Here is a 13,011-nt window from a genome sequence, read left to right as displayed (position 1 = left end):
CGGCTGGACTCGGTCACCCCCTGACCTGCTCAGGGCAGCGGCAGGCTCACGGAGGTGCCTGCAATGTCGCAAAGCACCTGGTTCGGGGTTTGCAGAGACACAAAGCAACACAGGGCAAGTTCCCACAGAGGGACGGGGGGGCGGGGGGGACGGGGGGGCCCTGGGAGGGGTTGGCAGGTAAGGGCAGGAGGGGCGCGGGGCCCAGGGACCTGGGCTGGTCCCACCTCAGCTGGGGGCTGGTGATACTGTGTGTTTGAGCGAACACTCAGCCAGCTCAACGCTCATTTGTGCATCTTTTTGTAGGTGGATTATTCTTCAACTAAAGGTTTTATAAAATGTTTATTGTTTTGAAGTTCCTTAAAGTATTTTGGGTCCAAGGCTGCTTGTCCGCATAGCTCAGGCCCCCAGATGGAAATGCCCCCTTGCTTCCGACGCGGTCCCTCCCTTTTGCCCCCCCAGCTGCCTGCCCTCTCCCTCAGCACCCCCATCCTGTTAGCCAGATGGGCTCCCACATGGCCCTGGGGGTGCTGCCCATGGGCCGAAGGACCAGGAAACAGGTGCAGCTGCCCAGGGCCTGCAGCTGAGTCACCAGCCTCCAGCCCCCCGAGGGCAGAAAACCAGGTCTCCCCTTCCTCCAGGGAGAACCACCAGAAAAACACCCGGTAGGGTGAGTCACTCCGGGGCACAGGTGGATTCTCAGAGCCAAGCCTCTGACCAGCAGCTACGTCCAGGATACCAGAAGCTTCTCAGGATAGGCAGGCTGTGGGGACTGGGGAGGCATGGAGGTGGATGAGGCCGGGCGGGTGCCCCCTACCCGGAGAGGGGGGAGTGGCCAGGGGAGCGGGGGCCCTTGAGCCCAGGGCAGTGGAGGAGCAGGCTGCAGGTGGGGAGGTGAAGGAAAGATGCTGGGGGGTGGGTCTAGGGGAGAGGAAGTCCCCGCATGGGGAGGCAAGGATGGCTCAGGCCAAAAAGCCCAGGACTTCATCGAAGCAGGACCATCCAGAACAACGGCCCCCACTCCGCCCACCCTGGTGTCTCATGGGCGAGTTTGCACGACAGCTGCCTCTGGCGTGGATGAGTGTGGGATGCAGTTGGTGTGTGGTTGTGGACTTAGTGGAGTCCGATGGCCCCCAAGGCCCCCGCGGAAGGTGCGAGCTGATCCTTCAAAGCTGCAGTCTGCATTCTGCCAGCGCCCCCAGGCTTGGCTCAACCCCGTGCCCCTGGGGAGAGGGCAGCTTTCAGAGCTGCAAGTCTGTAGGGCACTCTCGGCCACCGGGCTCGATGCCAGTGGAGGGGGCCCTGTGGGCAGGGGTGTTCCTGGAAGCCATTCCCGCACCAGGACCGCCTGCAGCAGCCCAAGTGCACACTGTAATGTCCTCACCATGAACCCAACAGAGCCACCCCACCGAACCCCAAAGAAATGCATCCCCGATCCAGCTTGCCCTGAGAGAATCCGAAAGTGTTGGCAGCCTCCCCAGCACCACTTTGTGTCAGCACAACCACAGCACAGGGAAGGTGATGTGGAAAGTTCCAGACTAACTGTGCTCTTAGCTCATTTCAAATTTTACAAATATGCTCAATCATGCAAACATCTGTCTTGGACCCGCTCAAGGCAGAGCCTGCTAATCGCTAACCCCTGCCCTCCTCCCCGCAGCCACAGAAGCCTGCTTTCTGTGGGGCACCAGCACCACCCATGACAAGAGACCACGTCACTGCGTCCGTCACAGCTGGACGCGCTGGCCAGCAGGATCTGCCCGGAAGTGGTGAGGTGGTGGTGGGGTCGGTGGGTGGTGTCCCTTAACTCTTTGTCATCTTGTTTTCCAAGCCTGTCCTTTCCAGGAGCCCCTCTCACCGGTGTTCGCTCCCTACCAGCACTGGGGGTGGCACATCCCTTCGTCTGTTTGCATTCATTAATTCACTCATCAAACATCCGTTGACTGCTTCGTGGAAGACATTGAATTTGTTAGGAGTCATTCCAGCTGCCTATAATAGAAAACCCCCAAATAACAGGAGAGAAGTTCCTTTCTTAATAGGAGAGAAATTCACTTCTCCCTGTTGTGAAATGGGCCTGAAGGGTGGTGTCCCTGGGACCTGCGCTCCTCCAGTCTCACTGCCATCCAAAGTCATCACCTCATGGCCCAGAATGGCTGCTCCACTCTCGCCCTCGCATCCACACTCCAGGCAGCAGGAAGGAGCAAGGGAAAAGGACCTGAATGAGGGCCGACCCCTGGGACCTCCTCCACCTGGAATGGGCTGGGCCCCACCTGCCCAATCCTGCTCACCTGTCAGGTCAGCCTCCTTCCTTCTCATGATAACGAGGTGGTCATGTGTATGACTGTTTTGTGTGTGGGTCTCCGCTGGACTGTGATCTCCAGGGGGGCAGGCCGGGCCCCCAGGGCACACAGCTTCCCTTCCTGGGGGTGCGTGCTGAGCTCCGGTGCGGGCCACGGCCTAGGTTTTCCCGGACCCTTACTCTTTTTGCTTCTCAGACTTGGGTTGGTTTTGGGGGGTGGTGGTGAACAGGGCTTCTGGGGGAAGATGAGCCAGCTCACAATGTGGGGGTAAAATTATGCTTTCTGCTTGATTTCCATTACTCTAATGGCGATCCATTTTGCCTGCCACACACTGGGCCGTCTTCAAGATGACAGGTTGACAATGACTCCCATTGGGTCACTGCTGAGCACACGGAGCCCATTACAATGCTGGCTGTGGGTTCCAGCACAGGCTGTTCTGGCAAGCAGGCGCCTGTCCTCCCAGGGGTCTGTCTGAGCGCACCTGCCGGCGGAGCGAGGCCGCAGCGTGAAGACGCTGTGACTTGCAGAGGCCTCCGTCCGCCGGCAGCCTTCCCGGGCGCTCCTAGGTCTCCCGGGCCAGGGTCGCCGGCCCCTTGCCAGGATGCGGGCAGAATCCCCTCGCCCGGGGGTAAGGGAGGAGCAGCGACGGGGGGTGTCCTCCCAAGGGCCGTCTGGTGAAAGTCCTGATAAACTTCGAAGAAGCACATTTGTTCTGAGCTCATGTCTCCAAATTAGCCAACGTTTGTGAAGATTGCTTACGTCCGCTTAGGAGTTTTCCAAGAGATCTGGAAAAAGTGGCCAAAGGACAGATTTTTGTTTGTTTGTTTTTGAATGTTCGTGTTCTCAATCAGTTATAGGGTCAATGCCCCCTTGGGTTGGGGTCCAGCATCCCCACGGCCTACACGGGCTGCCTTCGTGGCCCTGCAGCCCCAGGCTTCTGCCTCCAGGAGGGTCTGGGGGCTGTTATGTGGATAAACAGTCTGACACCCCCCTGGCCCCCACAGCACATCGCTTCACAAGGGTGACGCGACTGTCCCACCTGCCTGCAGGGCTGCCTTCTCCCCACTTTGCGACCTCAGTGCTGGCTCCCTGGCCGGGGCGTTCTGGCCCCCAACCCGCCTGTGGCCACGTTTTCTTTAGGATCTGGGCGGACATACGAGAGTCTCATGCTGCGGAGAGCTGCGTCTCTCTACCTGCTCACTCTATACATTTGCGAGAATGACGCTTTAAAGGCAAAATGTCTTTTTAATAAAGGCCTTCTTATCAGAAAAACTACTGTAAATTTCTTTTAAAGTAAAAAAAAAAAAAAAAAAAAAGGAACAAAGAGTACACCAACCCAATGAGAGCAGTGGGAAGCTGAACAAAACAGGCCTCACTTGCCAGCCATGTGAGGGATGATGGGCTTGGAGTCTATTTCTTAATTAGTCCCAAGGACTTTGGCTTACGATTTCTGCTGCTTCTTCAGACAGACAAAGCAAATTGAGAGCAGAAGGGTCCTCACGCTCTCGTCGATGGAACACGCAGGAAGGCGGGAATTGGCCACGATGTACCATGCGCTGGGATGCGCTCCTTCTCGGGAGCAAAGCGAGCATTACAGAATGAAAGCAGTCTCTCCAGCAGTTGTCAGAAGGTGGTGGCATTTCTCAGGTAGCTGGGGACACCGTGGCCTGGTGCCTGCACATCCCCAAAGCCCTCTACATCTGAGCACACAGGGCACAAGAGGGTGTCACAGAAAGCTGTTCAGCTGTCCCTCTGCCCCCACTGACCAAAGCAGCCAGGGCGACAGCCCCATCCCCCGTCCCCTCCCCTGGTCAGGCCTCCTGCCCCTTATTCTCCTCCCACCCCGCGGTCTGCCAAAATAGGAGTGACAGGAAGTCAAGTGTACCCTTGAGACTCCCCCCCCCACAACCCCCATCACAGCCAGGAGTCTGTCCAACTCAGGTCTCCCAGACAGCACCCCTCCTTGCCCTCCAGTAAACCAGGGCGGGTGCTCAGCACCTCAGGTTAGGGTCCTGCTCCTTCCTTCCCAGCCAACTGGCCTTGACCCCAGTCCTCCAGCGCCCCTGCGTCCTTCCCGGTCCAGCAGAGGCAAACGGCTCTCCCGCTATGTGTAGGAAGGTTCATAAGACTGTAAGTAGGACACCTGCCAGGTGGCATCATCATGATCATCTGTCCTGTGTCTTGTTCACTCCAGGGTCCCCAGTGACGTCAACCGACCTACTGTCCAGCTTGGTGGGTGGCGAGAGGGTTGCAGCCTCCTGGTAAGTAACTGGGGCCTCCAGGCTCCTACAGGCGAGGGCCGCCTGGGTCGGCCACTGCCGAGGACTTCAGTGGTCAGTGATCCAGCCAGGTGGCAGGAGGAGCTCTGGCCGATTTTCAGCCATGGCCTCATCCTTCCTTGGAAGCCTGGAGATGCTGCTCTCGTATGTATGTCCCTTGATGTCTGTGAGCAGGGGAAAGAACAGTCTGGGCCTGGCCCAAACTAAGGAAGGATTCACGGAGTACGCCAAGGAGGTCCTTGCTCCTGCGTGATCTCTGCCACCTGCCACAGGACAGCCTCTTCCTGCTGCCCTGCCCGCCCACCCACCCCTTGGCTGCCTCTAGGAGCTGCGGCTTGTCTCACTCCGGGTTCCCCAGACCCCCAAGGGCTCCACCACTATCTGACCCTGCTCAAAACAGCTCTGTGTCCCCGAGCAGGGAGCCATGGGGAACATCGCCAGGGACCCTTTCCGAGACAGCAGTACCTGTGGGATGTTGGGGGGGACCCACAGCTCCCAGGCTGGAAGTCATTCAGCCCTCCAGAGACAGTCCAACGGCCCTGGCTGGTTTGCCCCTTTTTAGCAAAATCGGACAGGGGTCTGGGCACCCCAAAGGCCACTGAGCACTGGAGGCAGTGAAGCTGGGCCTCCTGCCCTCCCCGCCATGAATGGCTTCCCAGGCTGAACCCACTCTCCAGCCAGGGCGCAGGTGTAAGGGGAGGGGGAACCTGCTCCATACCCCACCCCACCCCACCCCTGCCCCAGGACCACCCCACTGGGCCAGTTTGGACTGAGGGCTCATCCTCCAGGGGGGTGTGGCAGGGGAGGACCCTGTCCCAGCTTCTGCAGCAAGAGAATGCAGTGTGTAGGTGGGGGCCTCTCTCCCCCGCTAGGACCTGGGTTGGGGGTGATGGGCATGGGGCTCACTGACGCAGCAATGACGTGGGCCGTAGGATGTTGAGAGCTCTCCCCCACAGCTTCCGGGGTTTCCCTGTGTGGGCTGATGGGGGCTCCCTATTCAGTGTATGGGGACTCTCCCATGGCGCGATGGAGCCTCTCTGCAGGGTGATGGGGGCGCTATCTGCGGGGGTGATGAAAATTCTCTACAGGGGTGATGGGGGTTCTGTGGGGTGACGGGGGCTTTCTGCGGGGTGGTGGGGGCTCTCTGCAGGGGTGATGAGATCTCTGCAGGGGTGACGGGGGCTCCCCCGCGGAGTTTGGGGTCGCTCCACCGCCCCCGCACCTCCCCCGGTGCGCAGGACCACTGCGCTACGGTCACTCCCGCCCGCCTCGGGGCTCGGGGCTCCGCGGGGGCGGGGAGGCGGGCCCTGAGCCCGGTGACGCGGCGCATAAATAGCGGCGGCAGCTCGGGGCCGCCGACACGTCGAGGGAGCCCAGCCGCCTCGCTTCCTCCCCGTGGTCCTGAGGCCCCGTCAGGTGCGGAGCGCCCCGGCCCGGCCAGACCCGGCCGACACGCCCGGACGCCCGGCCCCGCCGCCACCCGGGACCCCCGCCGCCCCGGCCCCGCCGCCACCCGGGACCCCCGCCGCCCCGGCCCCGCCGCCACCCGGGACCCCCGCCGCCCCGGCCCCGCCGCCACCCCGGGACCCCGCCGCCCCGGCCCCGCCGCCGCTCAAGGTACGGCGCGCCCTGGGGGCCCCAGCGGGAGGCGGGCCCCTTCCTCCCCCTGCTCCGCGCCGCCCGCCGCTGGACGATCCCGGGGCCCCTCGCCCCCAGCCCGGGCTCGGCCGCGGGAGGCGTCGCACGGCCCTCGGTCGGCGACGCGCTGGCCCCTGCCTCCGCGCCAGCCGCGGGCAGCGGCGTCCGAGCCTCCGCCCGACGTGCGCCCGGGACCCGCCGGCCACCCCACGCCCGCTCCGCATCTTCCCTCGCAGATGCCCGGCGGCTGCGCCCTCCTCCTCGCCTGGCTGCTCCTCGCCGCGGCCCTTTCGGCCACCCCGGGGCTCGGGTCGCCGGTGAGTGCGGGCGCGTGTCCCCTGCTCAGGGGGGCACCGCACAGACGCGGGCCGGCGGGGGGCGCGCGCCAACAGTGGTGCGCGGCGGGCGGGCCGCGGGGGGCGCGGGGGGCTGGGGTCCTGCAGCCCCGGGCGGGGGTCGCGCCGAGACGCTGCGGGATCCTCCCGGCCTGGCGCCTCTGCCAGCACACGACTCGCTCCTGGCTATAAACCAGGAGAATCTGGAGGCTCCTGTACTTAGCTCCGTAGATGAGTTCCCGCGGGAGGGAGCCCAGTTACCCGCAGGCGCCCTCAACGACGTGTGTCCTCAACATGGCTTAGCAGCAAGCGGGTGCCCCGTGTGTTTGAGGGTTGTGGCTCTAGAGTGAATTCTTCGGAAAAGCAAGCAGTCCTGTTTCATGTCAAACATAGCTTATTTGGGGGCAAAGCTGGAATTTCTTGCAGCCCAGAAGTGTATGCATTATTCAAATGCCCACGTCATGCCTGGAAAGCCTGGCGAGCTTCCTTTCTTGTCCATCTTGCTTTAAGGGTTTGCATCACTTGGCCTATTATGGGGCAGAGTAAAAAAATAAAGGGCTTTTGTGATGTAAATTATGTGAGTATCAAGTGGGCAGCTGCTTCCCAGACCACCGTAGTGGGCTGTGCAAACAGAAGCTGCCTTCGGGGCTTCTTTGAGCCCCCGAGCCTGTACCCGGCATGACCCTTTTCTCCCATTTAAGGTGAAGGAAAAGAGAGGCTGGACCCTGAACAGTGCTGGCTACCTTCTTGGTCCACGTAAGTGACACATCGGCCCCTCAGAGCCGACCCTGCTCTTGTAAGGCTGACTGGAGCATTTATGTGAATCCTGCTCTTTCTGACATTTGTGTAGCCAGTCCCTATTCTGATACACTGATATTCCAGGTTTAGTCAGATCAAGGGCAATGGGGGGCGCTTGAGGCAGGATGGGTTTCCACGTGGGTTAGGGATCAGTGGATTCAAATACTTGCCACATCGGTAGGTGGTGCCCTTTCCCGTGCCCTGCCCCAAGCCTCCTCCTCCCCCTTTCCCCCTCCCTTGCAGCAAATGGGCAAATTCCTGGGTCCCCTGAGCCCCCCATCTGTCCCTCCTCCTAGCCTTGCTCTTCCTTGCTCAAGCATCTGTGCAGCACAGAGCAGGACTTAGATTATTACCGAATGACCCAAATGCCTAGGGTAGGAAGGGCCTGCAGCACGTGGGCTGGTGGGGTCAGGTGACGAACCTGTGCCGGTCTCACTGGGCATGACTGAGTCTGGGGCCCGGCTGCGGGCAGGGACTTGCATCTGACCCCATGGAGCAGCAGGAGGTGCCCACACCCCTCACCAGGGGCCTTATGCGGACAGGGGTCAGCTGATCCGAGCCCTGGGGTGTTTCCAGAAGGGGCCTGCGGCCTGCAGTCGGCCTCATTACCACTTTCTCGGCTTCAGAAGTTCAAATCTGGGCGGCGTGGAATAGGAGGACACTTTTGCCGACCTGTAGTCGTCCATCAGGGTTCCAGGCCGCCCTGGGCCTTAACTCTGTGCCACGAATCTCCCAGCGGGAACATGTAGCCTGCTGGGGCCGGGGGCGTGTGCGCGTGCGTGCGCGCAGACCCGGAGTGTGTCGTTTCACCGGTAGCCATCAATTCCCAGACCTTGCCAGCCTGGGGGTGGTCTAATCCTCGGTGCCCTGTCCTTGATTTGACACTGTCTGGACACAGTGTGACTTTAGGGCTTTCACGATGCAGAGAACCCAGTGGACCTAGAGATCCCCCGGGCGGGCAGTGGCAGGCAGACCAGCTGCGGAATCCTTAGTAGGGGCAGGAGGCAGCAGGAAGTGGGGAGATGGTGTGCAGACAGGTTACACGTCCAGGTGACCCAGGCCCTGAAGGGGACAGCTCTGGGATCCCGCAGACTGTGTGCGTGGATGCCTACCCCTCGCCGCTCCTTGCCCGCACTCTGCTTCCTGCTCGTCCTCTGTCTGCCCTGGCACTGTCAGATTTTAATTATCCTAAAGGAGGGGACAAGGGGAGACCTTTTACTTTCCCCTCCAATCGCTTACACACTCGTAGCTTTCACATTGGCAGGCGTGGTTGGTTTGTGGACAGCCATCAACCTTAAAACAAAACCTCCCCTATTTATGTACTGCTTTCTGCACCAGGAAAGGAGGCAAACATGTAGGTCATACTCCATTCTCACCAGCGTAACTGGGAGGAACGGTGTTGTTCAGCACAGGGACTAGTTCTCAATCCCACACTTGAGTACAGCCTTTTCTCCCGCGGCAGATGGTGGTCTATCTGATCACCGGGAGGGTGCTTTGAGAAACACAGGCAGAGAGATGACAAAGACCGGCCGGGGCCACAGGCAGGGCCTCTGGGTGCTCTGGTCTCAGGTCATAGCAAGGGCAGGCCCCCACACACTCTGTCACTGGGAGTGGAGTGGTCTCGCCTGTCCCCAGGAGGGACAGATGGGCTCAAAGGGCACACACTTTCCCGAGCCCTTTGTAACCCTGAGCTCTGTCAGAAGGCATCTCATCTCTGTGCTTCTGGCCCAAAAGAAAGAAGGAACCCTTCAGCAAAGATACTTACTCATGTTACTTTGGAATAGTGAAGATATATTCATCACGAAGATAGGAATCTTGAGTCAGAAAACAAGCTCTTTTTTACTATCAGATTTCTGTCTCCGTCAAGCTGGATCCGCAGAGGCTGCACATCTAGACGAGGTTGTCAGCGTGCTTTACCAGGCATCGGTGTCCGTCAGTGCAGGACACGGTCCAGCAGCTGCCGCGGACGGCGGGAGTGTGACCACACTCGAGCCGTGGGGCAAGGTTCTCAGGCCTTCTTGGACTGAGTGCCGGGCCCTGAACTCCGGCTCTGGAGAGAGGAGTCGGTGTTCTTTTGTCTAGCCTTGCAGATGCTAGCCCCCCAGGCGAGCAGCCACAGCCCTGAGCCACCCCGACCCCGTCCTCGTGGCCAACACAGGCATGAGCACACCCGCACACGCAGGTGCACGCACAGTCACTTAACAACCCCCCTGCCCCTCCTCCGCCTGCCTCCCTTCCTCTCCCCCGCCCTCCCGCTGTCTCCGTCTGTCTCTGGCTGGCTGGCTCCAGTCCACCTCCCACAGCTGCCAGAGAGGTCTTTGAAAAATAGGTCCGAACTTCCATTCTTCGGTGGCCCCCTTTTTCAGGGACATAGGACCCCAAGCCCCTGTGGTCTCCCTGCGAGGCACCCAGCTCGGACGCCTGCACTCCCCGGGGCCTGGCCAGCTCTGCCGAGCGCCGTGCTCCCCTTCACTCCCCTCCTGGCTGGGGGTGCTCCTTCCTCTGGCAGAGTCCCAGCACCTGTGGGACTGGCCACTCCTCCGGCCCTGGCACGAGTTCGTGGTTCCGCAGAGAATGTTCCCTACTGTGACTTGATATTTACAGTCCCGGTGTGCGCGCTTTGATGGGCAGCAACCTGTGTGTCCTTCTTTGGGAGTGGGGAGGGTCTAACTCTAGTAACAAGGCCGGTCAGGTGCTTTCCTCTCAATTCATTTGCAAACAGATGCCATTGACAACCACAGATCATTTCAGGAGAAGCCTGGCCTCACGGGCAAGCGGGAACTCCCACCTGAAGACGAAGCAAGGCCAGGTGAGAGCACTGGGTCACTTCACTGCCCATCACCTCCCGGTCACATGTGGCGGTGGGGTATCAGGCCCCTGCCCCGCCCCCCGACCTGAGCCTGGCCCGGGCCCCTCTGCCATCTGCCAGAAGTACAAGCCCAAGACCCAGCGTCGCGGGGCCCAGGGAGGCCACGGAGGCAGAGTCACTCAAGGCCTCAGAAGAGTTTGGCCTTGACGGACCCACCCCCACACCCCGCTGTGCTAAGCAAGGCCCTGGGGAGGGGTCACGGCCAGTCCACTGGCTTCCAGATGCCCAGCCTTCCGCAGATGGAGCTGTGAGATCCAGAGCCATGCGGCGGGTGGCAGACGCCGATTCTGTTTTCTAGGGGGCTTTGCCAGGCCGCTGTCCGAGAAGGCTGCCCTGCGCATGATAATCGAGTTTCTGACTTTTTTGCATCTCAAAGGTACGTGAAGTATTACCAATTTTAAATTCCACCTCTTAGAACCCTGCCCACATGAAAAGCCTGTCAAAGAGGATTCCGTAGAATTCTCCTGGGAAGTAACCAGCCATCCACTCCCATTCCTCAAGTCACCGCTGTTGGGTGGGAGAGCTGCCAAGGGGCCGGGGCTGCTGCTGGCCCCAACACTGGCCCTGGAAAGGGTCATCAGAGCTGCAGGGAGAGGGAGGGCCTCCGTCCCACTGCGTCTGCTAGAGCCACACTTCCTGGCAGGGTAACAAGTGCCGGACATCCCAGGGCTACAGCTCCTTGGAGGCCGTCTTACGCCATGTCTCACAAGCATGGTCAACTAACCCATAGTTCAGATTCCAGTGCTTGCTTATGCAGCCCTCCTGCAGAGCAGGCTGCATGCCCGTCTCAACAGTCTCCATCCTAGAGCTGGTACCTTCCGTGGATACCACAGACGGTGAGGCCTCCCTGTGGGCCTGTTTCTGCCCGGCACCTCTGCCCGGGGCTTGTCATCGGGCAACAGAGAGCGGTCTGGACAGAGGCCACAGTGCCCTGGGAGCCAAGCGCAGGGAGACTGGGATGGGGGGTTGCTGCAGGGAAGGGGGTGCTTGGATTCTCCAGGAGACACATCTGTCAAGTTCTGCACTTTACAATTCTGTTGTGAGTTTGGCGGAGTGGAGACTAATTCTTGGGGTCTGTTTTGATCCGTGCGCTTTGCTGGCTGGAACTGCTGCCTTGGTTGGAGGGCTCAGGAGGGCGTGGGAGGGACGAGGTCGAAGGCCTGTGGCTTCTTCCTTGGAACCATTCATGGGACGGAGACTGTGGAGGAGGACTTAGGAATGTCAAAACCCATAAGCAAGCTCACTCTGTTGGAGCCTCGCCGAGTCTGCAGTGAGCTCTCTGCCGGGGGACATCGTGCCACTTTGCCTGCAAGGAGCAGGTCGACTCCCCCAGGGACTTCTTGGCTTTTAGTTTGCTCTGTTTTGAATGTTGTAAAACGGAACTTCTTTCCCTCGGAGACACCGATTTTTATTACTCAAACAGGAATTCTACTTCTGATAGTTTCACACACATGGTAAGTGGGAGGCTTGAATCATCAAGAGGTGAGACATACAAAGTGTTGCGCTCGATTTCAGGGCCGATCCTGGGAGTGCCCCCGGAGGATGCACCCCGACGCTCTGGCCTGTGTGCTGGGCTGTCACCGTCCCTGGTGCAGGCGTTAGGGCTCCGCTAAGTGCGCTCCTTTGTTGCAGAGGCCGGGGCCCTGGAATACATGCCTGAGCTGCCGGCTGTGGTCTCCGCAGAGGACCAGGAGCAAGCCTGACCACGCTCTCGGGCTTGCTCCTTGGTGCCGTGTCGCCTACGGTCAAACTTGGACCCGACGGAAAATCTTGTGCCAACTTACGTTGACTAGTCCTGTCCCCTCGGCTCTGATGCTGTGTCATTAGGGTTTTGTTGTTAAGATGCTTTCCCCCTTTGGTCATTCTTTTGAGCAGCAAAATAAAAAATAGCAACGGCTTTCGGTTGTTCTTTCCTTCTGTGTGTCTGTCACCACGGCGCACCCCCCCCCCCCAACCGTGCGTGGTAACAGATAAAGATTGATTATAATCGTGTGCAGCAGACGAAAGTTTTAAAGCCACGTCCCACCCTGCAGAGCAGGTCTGAGACGCCGTCTGCGGTCGGTAGCTCAGTCGTCAGTGAGTCAAACGCAGCCAAGCCGGGGAGTCTGTTCCCATTACCGACATAAGCAAAACCGGCCGGACAGAAGCCCCGTCCACAGGGGGCTGGTACTTGAGAGAGATGAAAGCAAAAACCCTCAAGCAGCTCTCAACACAGTCGCCGGGGGAGCTAAGGGAGCTCCGAGGTGCTGGTGAAGGTGAGAAGCGAGGGGGAAGGACCCAGCGGGCGGGCAGGCCCAGGGCCATGTGGGGGTACAACCGTGTGGCCGGGCAGAGAGCGGAGTGTCCCAGAATCTCAGCGATCCTGTAGGGCAGGAGAGCTGTGCTAAGTGGGTGCTGCCCGGGGGGGGGGGGGGGGGACGGCACAGCTGACTCGGCAGAGCAGAAACCAGGAGATCACACCCGAAGATGCAGAGAGCAAACAGGCCAAGAGGCCAAGCCCTCCTGTTGCATCGAATGGAATGGAACTCGGGGCTTTTCAGCCTTTGCTGGAGCAGGTCCGAGGTGGGGGAGGGGTGCCTTCCGGGGGCTGGCCCGCCAGTGGTGGTTCTGACCCCGGCCCACATCAGCACCCCTGGGGGGGGGCCCCGGTGGCCCGCAGACCGCGGCACACAGAGTCTGGAGGCCCACCGTGTCCTTCACGCTGCCCCGGGTGACTGCCCCAGGGTGCCGCCGAGCGGGAGAAGTGCCACGGAAAGACATGTCATCCAAGCCCCGATGGCAGGGACCCGAGCCCTGGC

General features: G+C 60.4%; 1 protein-coding gene across 1 annotated transcript; it reads left to right on the top strand.

Moving 5' to 3' along the window:
- Positions 1-6,075: 6,075 nt before the first annotated feature.
- GAL (galanin and GMAP prepropeptide) lies at positions 6,076-11,852 on the top strand. The gene is made up of 6 exons (XM_064575874.1): positions 6,076-6,190; positions 6,448-6,528; positions 7,248-7,302; positions 10,067-10,153; positions 10,512-10,589; positions 11,729-11,852. Exons 2-6 carry the CDS (start codon positions 6,448-6,450, stop codon positions 11,824-11,826), a joined length of 399 nt encoding a protein of 132 aa, XP_064431944.1. The 5' UTR covers positions 6,076-6,190; the 3' UTR covers positions 11,827-11,852.
- The last annotated feature ends 1,159 nt before the right edge of the window (positions 11,853-13,011 follow it).

The sequence above is a fragment of the Mirounga angustirostris genome, unplaced genomic scaffold (assembly GCF_029215605.1).
Source record: "Mirounga angustirostris isolate CCGP_5_RB_7025 unplaced genomic scaffold, mMirAng1.0.hap1 SCAF_13, whole genome shotgun sequence".
NCBI lineage: Eukaryota > Metazoa > Chordata > Mammalia > Carnivora > Phocidae > Mirounga > Mirounga angustirostris.
The sequence above is the reverse complement of the archived record's forward strand: the minus strand, read 5'-3'. Positions and strand labels throughout refer to the sequence as shown.